At 37.1% G+C, this 26,336-nt stretch overlaps 2 protein-coding genes across 2 annotated transcripts in view; one reads left to right on the top strand and one right to left on the bottom strand.

Annotated features, from left to right (window-relative positions):
- Window positions 1-26,336, bottom strand: part of LOC145687731 (uncharacterized) — a 98,572-nt gene that overhangs the window by 42,443 nt on the left and 29,793 nt on the right. The window lies entirely within an intron of this gene.
- Window positions 20,945-22,466, top strand: LOC145687355 (uncharacterized). The gene is made up of 2 exons (XM_081760812.1): window positions 20,945-21,421; window positions 21,768-22,466. The coding sequence occupies exons 1-2, from the start codon at window positions 20,945-20,947 to the stop codon at window positions 22,464-22,466; spliced, it is 1,176 nt and encodes a 391-aa protein (XP_081616938.1).

Genomic DNA, 26,336 nt, shown 5'->3' with positions numbered 1-26,336 from the left:
GAGCGACTTCTTTGCATATCTTTTCTTATATTATAGCTATACTAAAAATACAAAACCAGAGGACAAACTTTGCCCTCTCCTGCGAAAAATCCCGTGGATGTATTTTTTAAATGAAGTCAGGGAAACCGAAAGTATACTAGTGCTTACTGAATAGGTAGTTGCTTATGAAGGTTTGTCTTCTAACTCGAATAATTCAATGGAAAATATATAATCCATCTTCCATCAGTTCCTTAAGGTTTGTGATCGTCTCGTCATCATTTCATTTTATCTGCAGTCCATAACGATTTCAAGCTGACTATACCTTTCATAAGTAGCTGCCTACAATTTTCTCACGAGCGTATAGCCTATTAGGTTTTCCTGGCATGAATTCTTTTCAAAAAGAAACAACAATTAAGCAATCTTTGAACCAATGAATTCATATCAACCCGCATTTCATCATGTCTTACAAATATAAAATTTTCATAAGAAATTATGCGCAGGTCTTATGTTTTATTCAGTCATGATAACACACAGTGCAAGTAGGGTCTATTATTTTAACCTTAAATTACAAAATAACTTTCGAAAGGCAATTCGTGTAAGGCCAAATTGACAAAGAAACGATGGTATGACGCATTTAAGACGTCACTCTCTTATATTTTCCACAATATAAGAATTGTTGGTAGCTTTTGCTAAATTTTTAAAACACGTCTTAAAGTATAATTATTGTTGTATGCATGGCCGTCCGCAGGGTGAGGCAAGAGGGTCATTACATCACCTATATTTTCAAAAAGTTTTCAATTCTTCGAAATACATGTCAAAACCTGTAAGATTGGCTTGCTGATATACTGTACTTAATAGATTAGTATGCAATTCTATAGTACTATATATATTTATTACATTTAATATATGCACAGCGGCGTGTCCAGGAAGGTAGGGAGGAGGTTGAAGATGATTAACGACCCGGCCGCCCTTTGAGTTCAAGAACGGACGAAAATGTTCAAAAAATTAATGAACTTGTACGGAAAGACAGACGTCTGAGCCAGGGGCGGATCCAGGACGGACTTCTGGGGGGGCGGTGGGTTGTAATACTGCTGCTTAGGGCTACTTTTAAGAGCTCCAAACTCTGAGATGAGTTTTATTTATATATAAAATAAAAAAAATCTTTCCTCTTCTGGGGGCAATCGCCCCGATCGCCCCCTGGATCCGCCACTGGTATGAGCATTCGGATGATCGCAGACATGACGAACATTAACAAAGAGACAGTAAGACAAATTTTGCATGACAATTTAAACATGGCAAAAGTTTGTGCAAAAATTGTCCCGAAAAACCACCTGCGTGCAGTTAGCCCCCCCTCATTCTAAATTTAAAATTATTTTTATGTCAATCGTTTGATCATCGTTTGATCAGGTATGATCAACCATTTTTAACGTTTGATCAGCTTTACTAACATAAATATAAGCGATATTTAGTAGGGGGGGCTAACTACACGCTAGCCCCCCCTTCACTTCAGATTCGAAATTTTTCGATGTCAATCGTTTGATCATCGTTTGATCAGGTTTGATCAACAATTTTCAACGTTTGATCAACTTTAGTAACAGAGATATAAGGGTTCCAAAATGGGGGGCCAGCCCCCCCTTCACCTCCGATTCGACTTTTTCTTATGTCAATCGTTTGATCATCGTTTGATCAGGTATGATCAACCATTTTTAACGTTTGATCAGCTTTACTAACATAAATATAAGCGATATTTAGTAGGGGGGGCTAACTACACGCTAGCCCCCCCTTCACGTCAGATTCGAAATTTTTCGATGTCAATCGTTTGATCATCGTTTGATCAGATTTGATCAACAATTTTCAACGTTTGATCAACTTTAGTAACAGAGATATAAGGGTTCCAAAATGGGGGGCCAGCCCCCCCTTCACCTCCGATTCGACTTTTTCTTATGTCAATCGTTTGATCATCGTTTGATCAGGTATGATCAACCATTTTTAACGTTTGATCAGCTTTACTAACATAAATATAAGCGATATTTAGTAGGGGGGGCTAACTACACGCTAGCCCCCCCTTCACGTCAGATTCGAAATTTTTCGATGTCAATCGTTTGATCATCGTTTGATCAGGTTTGATCAACAATTTTCAACGTTTGATCAACTTTAGTAACAGAGATATAAGGGTTCCAAAATGGGGGGCCAGCCCCCCCTTCACCTCCGATTCGACTTTTTCTTATGTCAATCGTTTGATCATCGTTTGATCAGGTATGATCAACCATTTTTAACGTTTGATCAGCTTTACTAACATAAATATAAGCGATATTTAGTAGGGGGGGCTAACTACACGCTAGCCCCCCCTTCACGTCAGATTCGAAATTTTTCGATGTCAATCGTTTGATCATCGTTTGATCAGGTTTGATCAACAATTTTCAACGTTTGATCAACTTTAGTAACAGAGATATAAGGGTTCCAAAATGGGGGGCCAGCCCCCCCTTCACCTCCGATTCGACTTTTTCTTATGTCAATCGTTTGATCATCGTTTGATCAGGTATGATCAACCATTTTTAACGTTTGATCAGCTTTACTAACATAAATATAAGCGATATTTAGTAGGGGGGGCTAACTACACGCTAGCCCCCCCTTCACGTCAGATTCGAAATTTTTCGATGTCAATCGTTTGATCATCGTTTGATCAGGTTTGATCAACAATTTTCAACGTTTGATCAACTTTAGTAACAGAGATATAAGGGTTCCAAAATGGGGGGCCAGCCCCCCCTTCACCTCCGATTCGACTTTTTCTTATGTCAATCGTTTGATCATCGTTTGATCAGGTATGATCAACCATTTTTAACGTTTGATCAGCTTTACTAACATAAATATAAGCGATATTTAGTAGGGGGGGCTAACTACACGCTAGCCCCCCCTTCACGTCAGATTCGAAATTTTTCGATGTCAATCGTTTGATCATCGTTTGATCAGGTTTGATCAACAATTTTCAACGTTTGATCAACTTTAGTAACAGAGATATAAGGGTTCCAAAATGGGGGGCCAGCCCCCCCTTCACCTCCGATTCGACTTTTTCTTATGTCAATCGTTTGATCATCGTTTGATCAGGTATGATCAACCATTTTTAACGTTTGATCAGCTTTACTAACATAAATATAAGCGATATTTAGTAGGGGGGGCTAACTACACGCTAGCCCCCCCTTCACGTCAGATTCGAAATTTTTCGATGTCAATCGTTTGATCATCGTTTGATCAGGTTTGATCAACAATTTTCAACGTTTGATCAACTTTAGTAACAGAGATATAAGGGTTCCAAAATGGGGGGCCAGCCCCCCCTTCACCTCCGATTCGACTTTTTCTTATGTCAATCGTTTGATCATCGTTTGATCAGGTATGATCAACCATTTTTAACGTTTGATCAGCTTTACTAACATAAATATAAGCGATATTTAGTAGGGGGGGCTAACTACACGCTAGCCCCCCCTTCACGTCAGATTCGAAATTTTTCGATGTCAATCGTTTGATCATCGTTTGATCAGGTTTGATCAACAATTTTCAACGTTTGATCAACTTTAGTAACAGAGATATAAGGGTTCCAAAATGGGGGGCCAGCCCCCCCTTCACCTCCGATTCGACTTTTTCTTATGTCAATCGTTTGATCATCGTTTGATCAGGTATGATCAACCATTTTTAACGTTTGATCAGCTTTACTAACATAAATATAAGCGATATTTAGTAGGGGGGCTAACTACACGCTAGCCCCCCCTTCACGTCAGATACGAAATTTTTTGATGTCAATCGTTTGATCATCGTTTGATCAGGTTTGATCAACAATTTTCAACGTTTGATCAACTTTAGTAACAGAGATATAAGGGTTCCAAAATGGGGGGCCAGCCCCCCCTTCACCTCCGATTCGACTTTTTCTTATGTCAATCGTTTGATCATCGTTTGATCAGGTATGATCAACCATTTTTAACGTTTGATCAGCTTTACTAACATAAATATAAGCGATATTTAGTAGGGGGGGCTAACTACATGCTAGCCCCACTTCATGTCTGAATTGAAATTTTTTGATGCCAATCCATTGATCATCATTTGGTCAAATTTGATCAACAATTTTCAAAGTCTGACGAATTTTACTAACAGAGAAAGAAGGGTTTAAAAAATGGGGCGCCAGCCCCTTCCCTTACAGCTCCGATTTGGTGTTTTCTTATATCAGTTGTTTTATCTACGTTTATTCAGGTTTGAACAACAATTGCCAACGTTTAATTAACTTTATTACAGGGACTTCTAACACTGCTAGAAATAAACAACTATTAAGTGTATTTAAGTGTATTTTAAGTGTCTTTTCAAACAAGAAACAAGAATGTGTAATAGAAAGGGAACAATTACATAAATACCCTTTGGCTGAAATGCTGAGCTTCGCGTGGTAAGAATAATATTTATGCAAAATCTTTAAAAGTAAAGAAATGCGTGACGTATATAATCGAATTAAATATATAAACACTATTAAACGTTTTATAAAGGTCCGTCAACTTGGAGTCAGGAATCGGCAAATCACATATTAAACATGTTCATAATTTGGTACACATTTTGTACATCTTTTAAAAACATTTGTACACCCATGTGTTTCCAGAAATTTGCGATCAAAATTTTGCACTCCAACTTGACGTTCAAGTGCGGGATCACCAGATTCGAGATTTAGGTAGCTAAAAATAATATGCGAATTTCGTACAATTTTGTACACCTTTAAAATAATTTTGTACACTTCTGTGTTTCGAGAAAATTACAATCAAAGTTTCGAACTCAACGATCATGTTGGAGTACGGAGTGTTCATATCGAAGACTTAAGTAGACAAAAATAATCTACGAATTTTGTACACTTTTGTACACCTTTTAAAAAATGTGTATACCCCTGTTTTTCGAAAAAAAATGGCATTTAAGTTGTGGTTTCTGCCATAAGCAAACCATCAACTTGGAGTGCCGATTGTCAATATCAGACATATACTAAGCAAATAAGATTGTACCTGTCCCGTAGAATTTTCTACAGCATTCAAATAATTTTGTGAGCTCCTCCGTGGCTAAGCGGTAGCGTACGCGCCTTTGGTGTGGGAGATCTGGGTTCGATTCCCAGCGGGAGCTCATGTGGTTCGGATTCCAGTTAATCAGTATTCCCGCCTCATATAGCCTCGCTGCTGAAAGGACGTTAAACTCAAAATCAACTAAACTCAAATAATTTTGTTCACCCCTGTGTTTCCAGAAAATTAGCTCTAAAATTTCGAACTCAACCATCAAGTTGGAGTGCGGAATTTTCATACCGATGACTTAAGTAAACAAAAATAATGTATGAATTTTGTACACTTTTGCACAACTTTTTTTAAAAATTGTGGCCTCCCAGTATTTCGAGAAAATTGACCTTAAACTTACGCAATCTACCATAAGCAAACCATCAACTTACGTGTCTGATGTTGGCCCCTCACCTCTTCCAAATTACACCAAACGTCGTCCATCGGATGTGCATCGTTAGTGCACATTAGTGCACTAAGAACTAACGTTAGTGCTATCAGAGTTTACGAGTTTTTGAAGATTTTTGGTGGGGACTTTCTTCATATGAAGTTTGCTCGCCACCCGTCTTTATACAGACAGATTTTCACCAAACTTATCACATCATTAGTGCATTATTAGTGCACTAAAACGCACTAAGCACTAAGGTTAGTATTACCCTATTGTGGAACATATTCAAGATTTTCGGTGGGTGGTCCGACTTCAGATATATCAAATTTCATACTAACTGACATAGATAGGTTACATGGGTTAACGGCAATCGTAAGTGCATCGTTAGTTCTATTAAACGCATTGAGCACTAATGTTAGCGTTACCATATTTTGGGATTTATTCAAGATTTTTGGTGTGGGGCGGACAATTTCAGAAATATCAAATTCCATACAAACTGTTATTTTTTTTCTAGAAGTACTAATGATGCACTAACGAATGGCACATTTTTTTTTCATTAGTGCTTGAAGTGTGGGCAAGTTCATCATGATCCCAATGATATTTTACTTGTAGCACCTACACTAATGAACCACTAACGTTAGGGGTTGTTGCACTAAGAACCAGTAACGATGCACCAATGATTTTGTGATAGTGTTCCAGATTCAATTACAATGTTAAAGCATTCATCGACTCACGCGGAATTATTGCATTCTACAAGTGGAAATTTGTATTTATTATTATTACTTTAATGAAGATAAAAGAAAACCGGTTCTAGATGTTTATATTTCTGACACACTGCTGATCTTTGTTTCATCCACCTGGGTCAAAGTGACTAGCATAAAAAAGGGTGTGAGGAGCCCCCTGCTTGGTTGCCATGACAGTGAGAACGGCTTGCATTGTTTTTTTATCTCTTCCAGGGGTGTAGCCACGAGGGGCTCCCAACGGGGCCAGGCCCCCCAAATGACTTCCTCCCCCCCCCCAAACGACAGCTTTAATGTTTATATATAAATAATAATTTTCCGTTTCTCTTCATCAGATTTCCTTCAAACTTGACACATATATACAAGACCGAAAATAAATCGACACGTATTTTTTTGTTTCTTTCGGGAAATAGGTTGAAGGGGGCAAAGGGCCCCTTTCCAAAAAAGGGTCCGCTTGATTAAAAGGGCCACTTTAAAGAAACTAAACTCTGCCCATGCAAAGATGACTTCAAAGTAGGGAATACCGGTTTTGTCGTTTTTGCGAGAAAGGGTTATAGGGCCAATGCCCAATTCGAAATGACAAAGGACCCCGCACAATCCTTACGGAAATCGGATTTTCGTGGAACTGCTTGAAACCGTGATATGTTGTAGATATCATGTTTCTAAGAAAAAGTCTCAATGGACACAATCACAAATCACTGACCGTTTGGCCACTTAAAAAAAAAAAAAAAAAAAAAAAAAAAAAAAAAACAGCAGATGATAACATTCTGGATTTCGGTAAAAATGACTAAAACCGTGATAGCTGTAGATATTGTGATCCTGAGAATATGTCTTAACGGATATAACCACAAATCACTGATCGTTTGACCACTGCAGGGCCACGTTTTTAAAAGCAGCCGAATATCCTGATATTGTGGATTTCGATCAAAATGACTGAAACTCTGATATGTTGTAAATGTTGTGATCCAGAGAAAATGTCTCAATAAGCACAGTCAGCAATCACTGACCGTTTGGCCACTACAGGACCACTTTTTTGAAAAGAGCAGAAGGTAACGTTATTCTGGATTTCGGTGGAATTGCTTGAAACCTTGTATGTTGTAGATATTGTGATCCAGAGAAAAGTCTCAACGTGCGCACCCACCAAACAATGACGGTTTGGCCACTACAGGGCCACTTAAAAAACGAACAGAAGGTAACAGTATTCTGGATGTTGGTGGAATTACTTGAAATCGTGATATGTTGTAGATATTGTGAACCTGAGAAAAAGTCTTAATGGACACAAACACCAATTAGTGACCTTTCAGCAACTACGGGGCCACATTTTTTAACACAGAAGAAGGTAAGGATATCTGGAATTCTGGTAGAATTGTATAAAATCATGAAAAGTTCTAAATTATCTCACAACCCGAAACAAGGATGGAAGAGTAGCGGCCAATATTATTTAAGCATACCGGTAGATAACATTCAGATGCTCATTTTGCGAGACAAAGGAAAACTCTAGAATGTCCTAGACATTTTTTCTCAGGATCACGACTTACAACGTATCACAGTTTCATTCATTTACACTGAAATAAAAAATGTCATTATACTCGGCTGTTTAAAAAAAAAACTGAGCCTGTAGTGGCCAAACGGTCATAATTCGATAGTTGTGTTCATTAAGACTTTTTCTCATGATGAGATCTTCAACATATCTTAGTCTTACTCAATCTTACTGAAATCCAGAACATCGTTGTACTCAGCTGTTTTCAAGAAAGTAGCCTAGCCCTGTAGTGACCAAACGATTAGTGATTTGTGGTTGTGTCCATTGAGACTTTTTCTCAGGATGACAATATCTACAACATATCACGGTTTCTGTCATTTTAACCGAAATCCAGAACATCACTATCTTCGGCTCGGCTGCTTTCAAAAAAGTGTCCTCGTAGTCAGGCACGTAGCCAGAATTTCGTATTAGGGGGGTCCGTGAAAAATTACTGCGGTTATCACACCAGGGGTTCGATCATTCTAAACTATTTTACTGCAAAGATATATTGGTTCGTTTAGCTAGGATTTCGTAATGTGGGAGGGGGGGGGGCATGACATGAAATAGTCTGGTTACACATCAGGGGCTCGATCAATCTAAACTATTTTACTGGCAACATACCCATATTGGTTTGTTAGGACTATTATATTAGGATATGTTAGTAAGTATTTTAATAAAGAACTATGAAGAACCTCGAGAAAAAGCATATAAAAAAATATTGAAAAATATATATTCTTTCAGTCTTCTTAAGTTCTCCAGAGAGACTACCTGATCGAATCGATTTATCGATCGTCATTTGTAGTCCATAGGATTACCATGGAGCTAGATGAAATTCGGAATGCTCCGTTATAATAATATCCAATTTCAACTTAACCGTCCCCCCAGTTTCCTCTACACAAAGCTCCTCATAAGAAAGAGTAACCAAACGCTTGCTGTAACTTTATATTTTTAACGCTGATTCTTCTTTTTTCTCGTTTCTTTTTATTTCGTCCTTCCTTAATTTTTTACATTTTTGGTTCCGAAGGGGGGGGGGTCCGGACCCCCCGGACCCACCCTTTGGCTACGTGTCTGTCGTAGTGGTCAAACGGTCAGTAATTAGTGGTTGTGTCCATTAAAACCTTTTCTCAGGATCACAATATCTACAACATAACACAGTTTCAGTCATTTTCAACGAAATACACAAGATCACTATTTTCGGTTGCTTTCAAAAGAGTGGTCTCGTAGCAGCCAAATGGTCAGTGAGTGGTAGTTGTACCCGTGAAGACTTTTCCTCAGGGTCATAATATCTACAACATATCACGGTTACAAGCAATTCCACCTAAATTCAGAATACCGTTACCTTCTTTTTCCAAAAAGGTGACCCTGTAGTAACCAGTCAGTTATTGGTGGTTGTGCTTCTTGGCTTGTTCAGACTTTTTCTCAGGATCACAACATCTAGAACATATCACAGTTTCAGTCATTTTAATCGAAATCCACAATATCACTATCTTCGGCTGCTTTCAAAAAAGTGACCCTGAGTGGCCAAACGATCAATGATTGGTGGTTATGCCCATTAAGATTTTTCTCTGGATCACTATATTTACAACACATCACGGCTTTAGTCACTTTACCAAAATTCAGAATGTGATTATATTCGGCTGTTTTCAAAAAAGTAGCCCTGTAGTGGCCAAACGGTCAGTCATTTGTGGTTGTGCCTATTGAGACGTTTTCTTAGAAACATAACATCTAGAACGTATCACGGTTTCAAGCAATTCCACGGAAATCCAATTTCCTAAGGGTTGTGTCCTTTATCATTTCGAAGGGGGCCATTGCCCTCTACAACTCTATTCTCGCAAAAACGACAAAACACGTATTTCCTATTTTTAAGTCATCTTTCCATCGGCAGAGTTTCATTTCTTTAATGTGGCCCTTTTAACCAAGGAGGCCCTTTTTGAAAGGGGCCCTTTGGCCTCCTTAACTTATTTCCCGAAAGAAACAAAAAAGTGTCTATTTATTTTCGGTCTAGTATGTGCCAAGTTTAAAGAAAATCCGATGGCGAGAAAACCTTGTGAAGCTATCTCCTTTACACTCTCACTTTTTGGACTTGACGGGTTTTTGCCCCAAAGTCTTCAATTTACTGCGATTCATATTTGACAGTTTGAAGTCAAATGTTTTAACAAGGTACTTCAAATACTACCATTAAACAACGGCACTAAACTAATTAGTAACGATATTATATATTTTTTTATATGTAACTAGTGTTTTTTAATTTTGTTTATCAGATGGAAAATTTAGTGGAAAATAAAGTTTATTTTCAGTTTTCCAGTTCGGATTTCATTCGCTCTTTTTAATGCTACTTGATGTGTAACAGGATATATAGCTGTTAATAAAATAATTATGTTTTTTAGTGACGAATAATAAATACATATTTTTGTCAGGAAATCTTAAAGAAATTAAGTGCAATTCCAAAGGTCAGTCTTATGTATACAGGTAGCCAAGAATGTTCTGTCCCTTTTTGTGGAGGTATGTGATCCATTGGCCCTCGCACCGTGAGTTGAAAGCGAATGGAAATAAGGCGAAGGTCAGTTGTTGGTGTGGGTCGTACTAACGTACTAACTGGTTGTGACAGTTCAGTTATTCCGTGAACTTGCGTAAGGACAGAGTGAATATGAGACCTCCACAGAATCATAAGGGCGTGTATGCTGTACGAGTTCAAACTGGGGTCAAATGTCGCTGCAGTGAAGTAGAAGATATGCCAGGCCTTTTGTGAGGGTGTCGTGACTACGCGGATAGTGCAGTGGTAGTTTAACAAGCTTAAGGACGGTGACGAAACACTCGAAGACGCATCACATGCCGGAAGACCAACACATGTACAAAATGAAGATCTTCAAGCAGCAATTTAGGCTAACAGTGCCAGACGTGTGAGGAACTGGAACTACAATTCAATATGAGTGAAGAAATCATTCGGCAGCACCTCCATCAACTGTGGAAACACTACAAGTTGGGTCGATGGATCCCACATGATTAAACTCCGGGCCAGAAGGCAACGCGAACAGACACCTGTTTCTTTGTCGTCTTGTCTGAGGAAGGAGCCATTTCTGGACAGGGTGTTGACATGTGATGATAAGTGGGACCTGTACGAAGCTCCACGGTGCCGCCGTCATTGGTTAGCATCCATGAACCAGTTCCAAAACAGTCGAAACCAGCACTGCACCAGAAGAAAGTTCTCTTGTGTGTTGGGTGGAGTGCTCGCTGCATCGTGCATCTTAAGCTGCTATCAGTTGGTCAGAGCATCAAGGCAACTGTGTACTGTCAGCAGTTGAGCCGTGTCCAAGGAAAACTCAAAGATGTGGAGCCAGCAGTTCTGAATCGCAAACGGGTCCTCCTGTTACAGGATAACACTAAGCCCCACGTGGTAAGGATGACCCGGGACACCATTCTACGCCTTGAATGGGAAACACTATTGCATAGGCTATACTCCCCGGACATTGCACCGTACGATTATCACCTGTTCCATCCCTTGGACAGTCACCTTAGAGGATGCCAGTTCAAATCCCTAGTAGAGATACAAAATTCACTTGATTATCTTCTTCGCTTCACGCAGTTCTACCGCGATGGAATCCATGGTCTCCCAGAACATTGGCAGATCATCGATGCTGATGGGGACTACCTTTAATCTTCCAGGTAGTCTTAGCCAGAGGTAATACATCGATGTTCGAAGGTGGTGGGTGAAAAAGCGATATAACTTTCTTGGTAACCTTTATAGATAGGTTGTGTGTCCAAGGGCTTAAATTGAAATAGTTATACACAAAGGTATAATGTTTGGTCCGGTTCAGTAGTTCTTGATGAAACATAATAAAAACTACCTGGAACATAATTTATGGAGAAAAAGCAATAATAATAATAATAATAATAATAATAATAATAATAATAATAATAATAATAATAAGCTAAATAACAGTGTTTTTACTTTTCCGGAAGGAAACAAAAAATTTCCGATTTTTCAGGTCTCAAAAAAAACTAACTGCAACACATGTTTTTTGTTTGTTTGTTTGTTTGTTTGTTTGTTTTATACATTGTAGCTGGCCCCTCTTCAAAAACGAAGAGCCCCTCCTACTTAAAACTGCTGTCTACACCCCTGATCTCTTCAAAAAAGTAACCTTACTTTTGCCTTCGAAAAATGTTTAAAAATAGCTTACACGGGAATCTGCGGCTGCTTTGTACGTCATAGCGGTCACTGGTGTCCTTATCAAAGAAAATGCCGTCAGACGAATACCGTTACAAATAAATAACAATTAAATATATTTTAGTTCTTTCCAAGCAAGCTCAACAATGTTCTAGGTAGAGAAGAAAGTAAAATTGATAGCGGTGGCGGCTCGTAAGTGAAAGATATGATGGTTTGCACTTGCCACACTTAACATAGTGTATAAATTATAATACACTATATACCTATATATATTAGTAGAAGTACTCGGTTTAGCACGAGAAGAATAATGTTTATGTAAAATCTTTAAAAGTACAAAATTCATAAAAATATATAACTCTGAATAACGCCTTCGGCATTGCTTTTGTATTACAGTAGTGCAATCTAATATAAATTACATACATCAATATGAAAGTTAAATTTTGAAATAAAATAGCAAAGATAATAACATGTATTTTTGTATATAATTTCCAATGTTTATAGAAACTTGCAAACATAATTATTAACAGATACTAAGAAAGGTGTAAATTTCGTCTAGGTGAAGGCACCGAAGGGGGGGCAATCAACGCCGAAATATTTGTCGCCTATGGTCTCGAAATGTCTACGTCCTTGGGCACACAAGTACCTAAACGTTTAAAGTTTGTTAGCAGTCCACACAAGGAAATTATACAGAAATAAGTAAGAAGTAAGGAAGAGTAGATGTACAGTCAGAAACAATATTAAGTATAGATTGGACCTATTGTTTCTTATACCTCCACCTTTACTTATTATTGTTTCCGACTGTACACGAAAGATGACAATACGATACTTATCGTAAATTGATGCATGAAGATGCTTCAGCTGTTATTTGATGTTGCTGATTCAGGAGTTTCTTCACTACTCCATGGTCCAAGAGAGTTAAAAAAAAAAAAAAAATCTTTTCATGTTAGTTTTACATACCTATCTTGACTCTCTTTGTCTCGTTATTGTGAAACAACGCGCTATTTGAATCACTTCAAACGAAAAGAAGAGGATTTATACTCTACAACTTTCTGTACTCATTTTCCTTCAGGGAACAAATTTTTATTGGTCCATCCTCTTAGCATACAGAATTCCGATTTACTTTAATTTTCTGCATAGGTAGATACACTGGCGAAACTCCGGGGGGATGAGTCCCCTCCAATCTTGGAACTGAGGGGTACTGTCCCCCAATAATTCGATTTGAAATGTGTTTTGGGGGAAAATATGATTATTTGTGTCCGATTACCACAAAGGAAAGTGAGAAGAAATTTATGTCCTTTCAGAATAGCCTCAAATCTGCCCCTGCAGGTCTCCCAATGTTGAAGACAACTAGGGATGCGCACGAGACGAGTTGAGACAGGAATTTCCTGACAAAATTAGAGTAACGACACGCCTCTTCCAATTAAAAAAAAGCGTTTTTCGAGTCGAGACATCACTTTAACAGAACATTTTCGAGACGAGACAGCCACAAATCTTGTCTCGTGCGCATCCCTAAAGACAATTCTAGTTTTCTGATACTCCACAGCATAGTTTTTTAACTTCATAAATATTTTAAACATCTTTAAAAAATTGCTAACGGTCTTGTCCGTCACTCCCCCCCCCCCCTATGTTGAATACAGATTTGCGTCGCTGGGTAGATAACCGAATGTTTCCCCTGGTAGGTGGCAATTTATCATTGTTTCTTTCTCAAACTTATATCACTTTTATAGCTCTGTTACTGTTAGTAAAGTTGATCAAACGTTAAACATTAATGATCATACCTGATCAAACGAAGATTAAAAGATTGACATTAGAAAATATCAAATCGGAGGTGTAGGGAAGCTGGCACCCCATTTTATAATCCTTATATATGTTACTAAAGTTTATCACACGTTGAGAATTGTTGATTAAACCTGATCAAACGATGATCAAACGATTACCATAACAAAAGATCTAATCAGAGGCGAAGGGGGGCTAGCCCCCATTTTGTAACCCTTGTATCTCTGTTAGTATACTTGATCAAACGTTAAAAATTGTTGATCAAACCTGATCAAACGATGATCAAACAATTGGCGTCGAAATATTTCCAATCGGAGGTGAAGGGGGGGGCTAGCGTGTAGTTAGCCCCCCTACTAAAAATAGCTTATATTTATGTTAGTAATGCTGTACAACGTTAAAAATTGTTGATCATACCTGATCAAACGATGATCAAACGATTACCATAACAAAAGATCTAATCGGAGGCGAAGGGGGGCTAGCCCTCCATTTTGTAACCCTTGTATCTCTGTTAGTATACTTGATCAAACGTTAAAAATGGTTGATCATACCTGATCAAACGATGATCAAACGATTGACATAAGAAAAAGTCGAATCGGAGGTGAAGGGGGGGCTGGCCCCCCATTTTGGAACCCTTATATCTCTGTTACTAAAGTTGATCAAACGTTGAAAATTGTTGATCAAACCTGATCAAACGATGATCAAACGATTGACATCGAAAAATTTCGAATCTGACGTGAAGGGGGGGCTAGCGTGTAGTTAGCCCCCCCTACTAAATATCGCTTATATTTATGTTAGTAAAGCTGATCAAACGTTAAAAATGGTTGATCATACCTGATCAAACGATGATCAAACGATTGACATAAGAAAAAGTCGAATCGGAGGTGAAGGGGGGGCTGGCCCCCCATTTTGGAACCCTTATATCTCTGTTACTAAAGTTGATCAAACGTTGAAAATTGTTGATCAAACCTGATCAAACGATGATCAAACGATTGACATCGAAAAATTTCGAATCTGACGTGAAGGGGGGGCTAGCGTGTAGTTAGCCCCCCCTACTAAATATCGCTTATATTTATGTTAGTAAAGCTGATCAAACGTTAAAAATGGTTGATCATACCTGATCAAACGATGATCAAACGATTGACATAAGAAAAAGTTGAATCGGAGGTGAAGGGGGGGCTGGCCCCCCATTTTGGAACCCTTATATCTCTGTTACTAAAGTTGATCAAACGTTGAAAATTGTTGATCAAACCTGATCAAACGATGATCAAACGATTGACATCGAAAAATTTCGAATCTGACGTGAAGGGGGGGCTAGCGTGTAGTTAGCCCCCCCTACTAAATATCGCTTATATTTATGTTAGTAAAGCTGATCAAACGTTAAAAATGGTTGATCATACCTGATCAAACGATGATCAAACGATTGACATAAGAAAAAGTCGAATCGGAGGTGAAGGGGGGGCTGGCCCCCCATTTTGGAACCCTTATATCTCTGTTACTAAAGTTGATCAAACGTTGAAAATTGTTGATCAAACCTGATCAAACGATGATCAAACGATTGACATCGAAAAATTTCGAATCTGACGTGAAGGGGGGGCTAGCGTGTAGTTAGCCCCCCCTACTAAATATCGCTTATATTTATGTTAGTAAAGCTGATCAAACGTTAAAAATGGTTGATCATACCTGATCAAACGATGATCAAACGATTGACATAAGAAAAAGTCGAATCGGAGGTGAAGGGGGGGCTGGCCCCCCATTTTGGAACCCTTATATCTCTGTTACTAAAGTTGATCAAACGTTGAAAATTGTTGATCAAACCTGATCAAACGATGATCAAACGATTGACATCGAAAAATTTCGAATCTGACGTGAAGGGGGGGCTAGCGTGTAGTTAGCCCCCCCTACTAAATATCGCTTATATATATGTTAGTAAAGCTGATCAAACGTTAAAAATGGTTGATCATACCTGATCAAACGATGATCAAACGATTGACATAAAAATAATTTTTAATTGAGCGTGAGGGGGGGCTAACTGCACGCAGGTGAAAAACCTCTCTCAGGAACAAAACGACATTCGAAAGACCATTTGTTGTGACGTCATGGAACGACTCAAAGGAGAACCAGACTTGCTAACACGTGTCATCACATGTGATGAAACATGGATTTTCCAGTATGACCCCGAGACTAAGCGTCAGTCCATGCACTGGAAGACTCCCACATCGCAAAGAATGAAAAAAGCACGAATGAGCAAGTTCAAAGTGAAGGCAATGCTCATCTTTTTTTTTTCTTTTTTTCGATATCAAGGCTATCATCATGACTGAATGGGTGCCTCAGGGTCAAACGGTGAATCAGACCTACTACAAAGAAGTCCTAATCAAGCTGAGGGAAAGAATAAGGAAGAAAAGACCGGATTTGTGGAAGAACGATGCATGGATCTTCCACCAAGACAATGCGCCTGCCTATAATGCCCTTTCTGTGAAGCAGTTTTTAGCAGACAAGCGCCTTCCTGTGCTCGACCATCCTTTTTATTCCCCAGATCTGGCTCTCTGTGACTTTTATCTATTCTCAAAAGCGAAAAGTGCATTGAAGGGAACATATTTTCAGCCTGTGGAAGAGGTGAAACGTAAAACGGCAGAGTTGTTGAACAGGGTGATATCTGATAACCTCCAGCATTGCTTTGAACAATGGAAGGCACGTATGCAGCGGTGTATAGATAGGGGAGGGGAGTATATTGAAGAGGATAACAGTCAATTGTAACTTTCTTTGCAATACATCACATTTATGACACGAGTCTCGTTATTTAATTGCCACACCGCGTATATATATATATATATATATATATATATATATATATATATATATATATATATATATATATATATATATATATATATATATATGTGTGTGTGTGTGTGTGTGTGTGTGTGTGTGTGTGTGTGTGTGCTTGTGAGTGTGTGTGTGTGTGTTCTACAGACCTTGGTGCGAGTTAGTTGTAAACCTGGGGTCTTGCAAAATGTTCCAATTGGGCCTTGCTCCTTCTAAGCCGGCTCTGCGACAGAGTTCATCCCATGGATTTAGAAACGATTAATTTAGCAGAAAACTGGAGAAAGGAATGCTTTCTTTTTGAAAATATACCCCTCGCCGTGTCGTTGGGTTTGTAATGGAGGAAAATGAAATTCTTAATTTTATATACCATTATCCAGAATACATGGCTCAAATTTAATCGTCAGAATACTGTGTCCAGTATGATTGACGTTAGCATTTACACTTTCATTATGTTTTTTTTGTTTGGTATAAAGTTCGTTGCATTCTTTTCTGCGTGTTCGTTTTCTTTAATGTGCCAAAAGTCTATGTCAGAATTTACGTTTATTTCAGTCTATTTTATTTTATTTATTTATTTATTTATTTGAATGAAGATTATCTTGTGACTCTGAACTGATCCAAAATAGCAAACGAGTTACTCAAATTAAAAGAAAAACTAGGTTTTTACTTTAGTTATAAGATTATTACCGGGATGATAATTAAGCAGCTATTCTAACTTACATTCAGTTCTTTTTTTTTTTTTTTTTCTTGAGGTGGCTAATTTGGTATATTGAGTCAATTCAGAATTACGATGCAATCTTTATTTTAACACATTTTAAAAGAAGCAGAAATACGTTGCAAGATTTCAACTTTTTTTTTAACATATTAAAGAAAAGAGAAATATCTCCTTTACGCAAATAGCAATGCTAGGCTAATTACTGGCGAAAGAAAAGCAAAATCAGAGCATAAATGCTAAAGTTAAGCATAGTAAATATAGTATTCTAAGGTTCAAATTTGATATTCTTTTCTCTATTCTGCATAATTTATGTTTTCTCTATGACTATATTTAAAATAGTTTGGTTAGGTGTCTTTATTTAGGAAAAAGGGGCATTGAGAAATATCAATATACAATTTGTTACAATCTTTTAAATATCTTGATAGTTATAACCACTTATCTGGTTTAATCTGATGCTCTTCATCTTTTCATGATCGTTCCGTATCCTATTCTAGAATTTCAGGTCCTGTTGTCTTTCAATTTGAAGATTTTGCCCTCAGTTTCAAAGAAGAGTCGGTATCATTACTTTTAGAGCAGTTGAAGTAAAACAGCATGAAACATTTAATTATCTATATTTCCCTACAGAATTCTTGAACTGTATGTGTGTCTGTCTTCGTTTTACAAAATTAACTTTTGGAATATCCTGACGATGTATTCTTCTAGTAATTAATTAAATTAGTAATAGTATATATATATATATATATATATATATATATATATATATATAGTGGCGGCGGTTGGACGTTAAAAGTGGGGGGGCAAGACATGATGTGAACAATTGTACCTAAGTATATCAATGTTAGATTTCCTGGTTGCTTCTAACACTGTTTGATGAAAGGTTGTGTAACTAATAAGATACTATCTTTTTCAGTTAAAATACCGTATATCGTATTTTTATTTTATTAAGTAAATACATAAGAGCAATACTGGTAGGTACTACTCCTTTATACTGTATAACAACGAAAGTGTAGGAAGAGATTTGAGTTCTTGCTCATGAACATCTTAAAATTCTGTCTGGAAAATTGTGTGATCAGATTGTTTAATAAATTTGCAAAACAAATAAATAGAAGGGATAATATTAATCATAGTAAATGTATCAGGTGAAGTTAGGGAAATGGCAGATTGGTTAGGGAAAGTCAGGGAAAAATCTATTTAGGTCCATTGTTTAATTACTGAATTTATGAAATAGAGTTGATTTCCTTACTGTTACTGGATGCAAAATGTGTTGTTCTCAATGATGATATTGAGGGAGTCAGTGTTCTCTGATATAGTTGTTGAAACTTTTTTTTTTTTTTTTTTTTGCGAGAAACACATCTAGCTGCATCTTGGCATATTTGCTCAAAAGGGTAGACGCTGTCCTAGAAGAATTGCATGGTGTCAAGAGGATATCTTGACAAGTGGCTGAGAACACGAAGAAAATAGTATCTCTTCTGGAGGAAGAAAAGAAGAAAATTAAACTGCGGAGACAACAAGAAGGATATTCAGATCAATGAGAAGAAAACAATGCGAGAAAGGATGGAAAAATTGTAAATGGGTTGCATTTAACAACTGCACCAGCAAAAGTATGTATTACATAATGTGTGTGTGTGTTTTGTTTTAAATAATCAGTAAAATCATGTATGAACTGTTTATTACTATAGGCAATATTATAATGCTGTGTAATTGGTATTATAATGTGTAAGCATATAATGTGTAATTTTTTTCATATCTTTAAGTACTCTGTATACTGGACACTTTCGTTTGTAACTTTACATTTTGTGTAATATTTAAATATGTAGGCCTAATCAATATCGGCTTAATGCACATGTTTCTAAATTTACATTCCTTTGGGAAAAAAAATAAAAAAAGAAATAAACAGAAGCGGAAGAAAACAAGGACAACTATTATGGGGAGTGTGGAGGATGGGGATTCTTTCGTTTTTCTATATTTTTAAGTTATTCAGGGGTCAGGGAAATCTGGAATTTTCGTCATGGAAAGTCAGGGAAAAGTCAGAGATATTTTTTTCTAAATTGTGTGGACACCCTGTTTACATTTCCAAATTAAACTATATAAATTAGGGCCTCACTTCAAAAAGTGGGGGGGCAACTGCCCCCTCTTGGCCCCCCTAATCGCCGCTCATTATATATATATATATATATATATATATATATATATATATATATATATATATATATATATATAAGGATAAGTCAAAACTTATCTACACTTATGTCATAACTTTTCTTACATTGCGCACTTTGTCTTCTGTTCTCACATACTTTTTTGTTATAGTGTTGTGGTAATGCTGTGAAAGTGTGATCTTAATTCCTCCATTTTTCTTCCTTCTGTTGCAGATACATCATGACTGCTCCATTAGAAGTTTGCACCAAAGAGGAACAACGAGCGGTGATCCGATTCCTCTGGTTGGAGAGTGTCAAAGGGTCAGACATACCTCGCAGACTATCATCCAGTGGCGGCTGGTACTATATGTTGCACGGTTGTGCAACTGTATATGATTTTTACCTCCAAAGATTTTTTTTAATTTTAAAATATTGTTTTCGTAAAAATAATCCTTTGCTCTTTAGCACAAAACAGTATTGATGTATCTCTTAAAAAATCATGTCAAAAAACTGAAAGAAAGAGAGAGAAATACACTTCCAGTGGCAAATAGCGTTGCCACTGGATCCAATAGCATTGAGCATACGGCAGAGAGCGCCTATTTCTTAACATTGGAAAGCACATTTATTCTTGCATCGCTCCTATCCTGTTGTATGGTCTCCATCCAGTTGCGGAGACCTTGGCAACTGCCACTCAGCTTCTGTAATAGTTATGAATTCCTTCACTCACCAGCGATGAAGGCGTGGGTGTTGTGTGGGTCGAGGCAGTTTGGAAGAACAAACCACAAACTCGCGATAATAATAATAATAATAATAATAATAATAATAATAATAATAATAATAATAATAATAATAATAATAATAATAATAATAATAATAATAGAGGGAGTGATACGCAGAGTGTGTCCGAGGTTTTGTTCATAATATTGTTACAATTGAAAATCCTATTGTGCTGTTTTATTGTAAGTGTGTGTTTGAAGAATGTGATGGTGTGTTTTTGTTCTTAGCCTGTGAGTGATATTTTTAATATTAAAATATAACGCTAGTAACAGAAAACTCAAAATGAATTCAGTTTGCAGTCTTCTCAGGACCCCGTTTTCTCGTAGGCCGATGGAGGAGAAGACTGAAATAAAAAGGTTAGGGCGTCCAACAAAAATTTTAACAATCAATCAAACAGTCAAAACAGGTAAGAGACAGTTTCAGCGCTCCTTTAAAATCGAGTATTATAACAACACAGACTGGCTTTGTGGTTGTGAGGAAAAAAATGCTTTATTTTGTTTTCCTTGTTTACTTTTTGGGGGTGAACGTGCTTGGACTGAAATAGGCATAAAAGATATTAATCATTTGAGTGAACGAATTAAGGGACACAAAGCTACAAATATCCATATAAAAAATGTATTACAGTTAGCTTTATTTGGTACTGCCAATATAGCTCAGCAGTTAGACAGTGAGTATAGGCGAAATATAGCTTTGCATAACGAAAGAGTGAGACATAATCGTTATATTCTAAATATTATAATTAATTGTGTACGTTTTTGTGGTGCATTTGAATTAGCGTTGCGGGGTCATGACGAGACAGAAGGATCTTAAAACTCAGGTGTTTTCCGTGGCCCCATTGATTACAGTGCAGAACTTGACACAGCCATGAAAACTCATTTGGAGAAAGCTACTGCCTTTAAGGGAACATCTAAAACGATTCAAAATGAACTTTTAAATATTATGTTAGAAGTTTGCCAGAACAAAATCTCACAAGAAATAAAAGAATCAGAATTTTTAGCTGTGATTGCAGACGAAAGTAGTGATGTGGTTAATACTTTTCAAATGGCCGTCATTTATCGACATTTAGTGAATGGAAAACCAGTTGAAAGATTTTGGACTTTCCTCGAACCTCCTAAACACGATGCAAAAACTTTGGCGTCATGCCTGTTAAAAGAACTTGAAAAACATAGGTTAGAGGAGACCCCACAGAAATTAATAGCGCAGACGTACGATGGCGCGTCAGTAATGTCCGGAACGTCTGGAGGAGTACAAGCAATTATTAAACAACAGTTTCCAAACACCGAGTACGTTGATTGTTATGCCCACCAGCTGAATCTAATTATGCTCAATGCTGCTTCAGTGGTAAGAAATGTTAGAATATTTTTTTGCCACTTTGCAGGGAGTTTGTTCCTTCTTCTCAACAAGTCCACAGCGTACAAAATTACTTGATGATATCGTAAAGAAAAGGCTTCCCCGGTCTGTTCCTACGAGATGGAATTTCCAATCACGCGGCGTTAATACAATTTATCTGTACAGACAAGAAATAATTCAATGTTTGAAACATATTCTAAATAATGAAGATATTAAAAATTCGAGCACAATCGAGAAGGCAAGAGCGCACATTGACACGCTTACTAGACGCAGCTTTGTGTTTTGGCTAACTCTATTCCACAAAATTTTACCTCATGTTGACATATTGTATGAACAGTTCCAAAGAAAGGACATTGATGTGGTAGGTGCTCAAAAGTATGTTTCAGTTTTTGTAGAAAGTGTTGAAAAAATAAGAAACGAAGAAATAGATATTGAGCCTTTAGTTTCGTCGGAGACATCGAAAAGAAGAAAAACTGATAACACCCAACTAAACATGGAAGCGAAGGAAGTGTGTGATGCGATTACTAGTAACGTTAAACAAAGATTTAGTTTTACTGGCCATCTTGTGGCGGGCACTTTGTTCTGTAATGAAAAGTTTGGAGAATACAGGAAGGAATTTCCAGAAGAAATTGTTCAAAACGTTTGCGACTTCTATCCATTTTTCAACGCAAAGCAGCATCATTTCGAACTTTTCATAATATATAACACTGCCGAGTTTTCATCAATATCTGGACCAGTTAGTTTATTAGAATTTTTCCAGCACAATAACATTGAGAGAACCTTTTCTGAAATAACCAAACTTCTGAAGGTTTTGCTCGTCATTCCAATGACTTCATCGGAGGCAGAGAGATGCTTCTCTACCTTAAAGAGAATAAAGACTTTTCTACGGAATACCATGACACAAGAGAGACTATCTGCCCTGGCAATGTTATCTATTGAGAGAGACTTGGTGAACAGCATTCCAGATTTCAATCAACAAGTAGTAGAAAAATTTGCAGCTCGAAAAGAACGAAGGAAGGACTTCCTTTTCAAATAAGGTACGATTTATTTAATTAAATAATTTTGTTTAGCTTTATATATATATTCATATTCTTTTTCTTCGATGTTTCCGTAATGCTCTCATGCTGTTTATATTTCCGTGCCTTACAACACATGCTACATTATATTTATCTCTTGTTTAAAAGTGTCGTATATGCATAACGTATAAATGTGCAATGACAGTGATTGTTTACCTTGTTCGTAAGGAAACAGAAAAGATAGGTTAGTTCAGTAATTGTTAATATACAGGTTGGCCCTAAAGTACGTATACACCCCTGCATTGACCAAGTGTAACATTCCAGTTTATGGATTTATTTGCTTCGACTGTTCTGGGCTTAAGTTATAAGTAAAAAAGACGTTAAGAACAAATAATAAAGAAACTAAGTCTACCTGTTTGATAACAATGAGAAATGATATAAAATTCAGTACGGGTCTGTATACCTACTTTTGGGCCACCCTGTACTTAAATCAATAAACATAGCAGTAGAGCTTGGAGGCAAAGACACAAGAGAAGGAAGGTTGGGGGTGGAGTGGAAGTCGCGCGTAAACATGTACCTTTTGATACTGCAACTGCTGGTTTTACAGACCACGAACCGCTACTGCTATCATCGCAATATGGGAGAAGTGCACTATCACGTAAAACTGTATTTTTGTGGCTCGAGAAGTTTAAAAGTGGTTGAACAAGTGTAAGGCATGAAGAGGGAGCAGGATGGCCATCAACCTCCCACTAAAGATGACAACATTCAGCAAGCTCGAGAGATGGTTTTGGCGAATAGGCGAATCACTATCGACGAGGTAGCAGCTGCTTTGGACATCAGTAATGGCTCTGCCCATCAAATCATCAACGACGAACTCGGTTTTCGTACTCGTAAAGTCAGATTTAGACGTACAAAATGCGGTGCAAAAGTGGCTTCATAACGAACCGAAAACCTTTTATTTGGAAGGAATACGTAAGCTCGCTGACCGTTTGGCCAAGTGCATTGATAAGGAGGGATATTACGTAGAAAAATTATGTGCATAGTATAACCCTAGATTCATGTAAACAAACTGTAGAATGAAAAGTGTAGATACTTTTTGACTTGCCCTCGGATATAGAACCCCAACTCAAAATTATGCGCTGTTTGAAACATTTTTAATATGCCAAGCAATTGTAGGCGGCATTTGCTCTTTACTTTTTATTCTTTACTTCCAACCGGTATTACAGATTCATCCTGTATATACCGTTTAGTGCAACATTGATAACAGAAATAAGATCTTTTGACTAAAATATGGCTTTTACATAGTATTTTAAATGATTTTTTGCTGGAAATATTGGATTCAAGATGATTTTCTCAAAGAAAACATAATATTTTCATAGTCCACTATTGATAATACAACTTAACATACCAAACTTTGTTTTTGTATCACCACCGGTTTTAGAAATGGCTTTTGAGTGGCCATATCGGATTCAAAATGCTGACTTTCTATTTCCGTAAGCTATTACTGATAACGCACTTTGTTAAAAAAAAAAAATCTAATTTCATTTGTGTAACACTAGTGGTTTGCAAAATGACTTTCAAATGGCTATTGAATTTAACATGGTACTCTTTGCGGGATTTGGATCAAATAATTGTATTATTATCGGAATTGTACACACATGTGCATAATTTTTACTCAATTGGTTACCTGGAGGTAGGTGAAATTTTAGTTGCAATTTCGGAACACTGATACTAATAAAAATTATTTCGATCCTGGGCTAATCTTACCCTGTTTATTCCAGTATCATGGGGTCTTTTTAGAACTTTTTAAGACATTTATAACACATTACTAAATTATGATAGACAAACTAAAACATTGCAAACCTTTTTTTGTGGATTTTAGATTTTATTACGAAAATATCATTTGGTAATGTAAGTAGGGGTAGTTTGCTACACTGCTGTTTGAAATATGTGCTTTTTGAACAATCGAAAAAAAAATACAATAGAAAAATAATATTAACATATACTGTTAATGTTTATATTGTGGATATTTTTTGTATTTTTTAACATTTTTTTTATTTACACAGCAATAGGTGTGAGACGGATACTCTATTTTTGCAAATATATATATTTTTCAGCAGGAGTGAAAATGTTAACACCTTTTCTACAGGTAGTTAGCTTTAGTATGGTAGAGTTAGAAACACGAACAGCAACTCCACAGTCCTTGCACCACAAGGAGGTTTCTTCCAGGTTTACCGGTATCCTTCTTGACCTTCTCACTACACATCTTGCAGATTTTGTTGGGTGTGCCTTCCTTGTTTCCAAGGTAATTCCAACTTGTTTCCAACCTTCGACTACTATACTTTAAACAATACAATAAACGCTAAAAACAAGGGGAAACAAGAGACAAAATAAATTGTAGATCACCGCGTTGACCTGCTGTAGCCACGAGAAATCAAAACATTCACACGGGGGAAAAAACAGCCTTCTGAGTGGGCAGTACTTTTTGGCAATTTTCTTTCTCTGGCAGACTTTTTTACAAAAATTAAATAAAAATAAAAACATGTTTGAAACAAGCCTTAAAAAATACATGTGTCGAACACAAAATGTTTAAAACTTATATTTATTTTTTGAAAAAGGAAATCAATGTTTAAAACAAGTTTTAATCATTTGTTTTAAATATTTTGTTTTAAACAAAACAACCATGACATATACCGACGGTGGCGTTTATCCAACAATAGTCATTCCTTATTATTGTACATATAACTTAACAATACAAAGAATTTTTAGTAAAAATAAATTCAGAAAGATTTTGAAAATATTCGAGATGAGATCAAGACTTTCGAAACTGAATTTTCTTTCGCCTCGGTCTCCTCTCACATTACAAGTGCCTGTCTTGATCTCGTCTCGGTGTGTGGAATCTCGGTCTCGATTTACAAACGTTTGTCTGGATCTTGGTCTCAGTCCCCTCCCTAAGTAGTAGAAATCTTCTTTCATTTCCGGTTTCAACATTGATTTCCGTACTGTAAAACCGGAATGCCTTATATATATAGCTTTAGCATCTCAAGAATAAGTTACATTTTTATCTTCATCCCTCTACTCAAACAAGAAGTGGTAAAAATCAATGACTTTCAGTTTCAATACCAATCGTTATAGTAGAAAAAGAGAAAAAGAAAGAAAACTGTAAATTGAAATGGGATCTTTCAGTTTTACGTCCCACAGTGGTGATGATAAATGAATGCAATGGTGGAATGAATAAAGTGGGAGGGAACGGAAGAACCCCGATAAAACCCACGCAAACGGTGTTTGTCCACCACAAAACCCACTTGGCACGAACTAAGATCAAACCAGGGACCGCACGCACCGAAGGTAAATGCTGCTACCACTAAGCCACCGCGGCCCCGAAAAAGGTGTAATATATGCTTTTCTTTAGTTGGTTAAGGCTTGGCATCCCATTTCAGCACCAAGGCTTTACGTGACGTGAACCTACAGTTTTAAGATGGAATCGGAATCTTCGTAATGCCTTCATGCTTTTTCCACTCGGGATCGAACTCGAAGGAAAGATTTTATGCGCCAACCAGTACACAGCGGAAAAGGTTGAAAATAGAAAGCAAAATAAATTCATAGATTCGATGTACTATATGGAGTTTCCATCTCCAACGTTGTTCCTCTATTACAATCGTAAGTAGGGATGCGCACGAGACGCGTCGAGACAGGATTTTCCTGACAAAATTCGAGTTGAGACACGGCTCTTCCAATAGAGAAATATACATTTTCCGAGTCGAGACATCACTTTTACAGCACATTTTCGATACGAGACAGCCGCAAATCTTGTCTCGTGCTCATCCCTAATTGTGACACAAATTACTATCATTTCAGGTTTCTATATTGATGATAGAGCAAAAACAAAA

Source organism: Thermobia domestica, chromosome 6 (genome assembly GCF_964235325.1).
Source record: "Thermobia domestica chromosome 6, izTheDome1.hap1.1, whole genome shotgun sequence".
Lineage (NCBI taxonomy): Eukaryota > Metazoa > Arthropoda > Insecta > Zygentoma > Lepismatidae > Thermobia > Thermobia domestica.
Note: the sequence above shows the minus strand (reverse complement) of the source record. Positions and strands in the feature narration are given on the sequence as shown.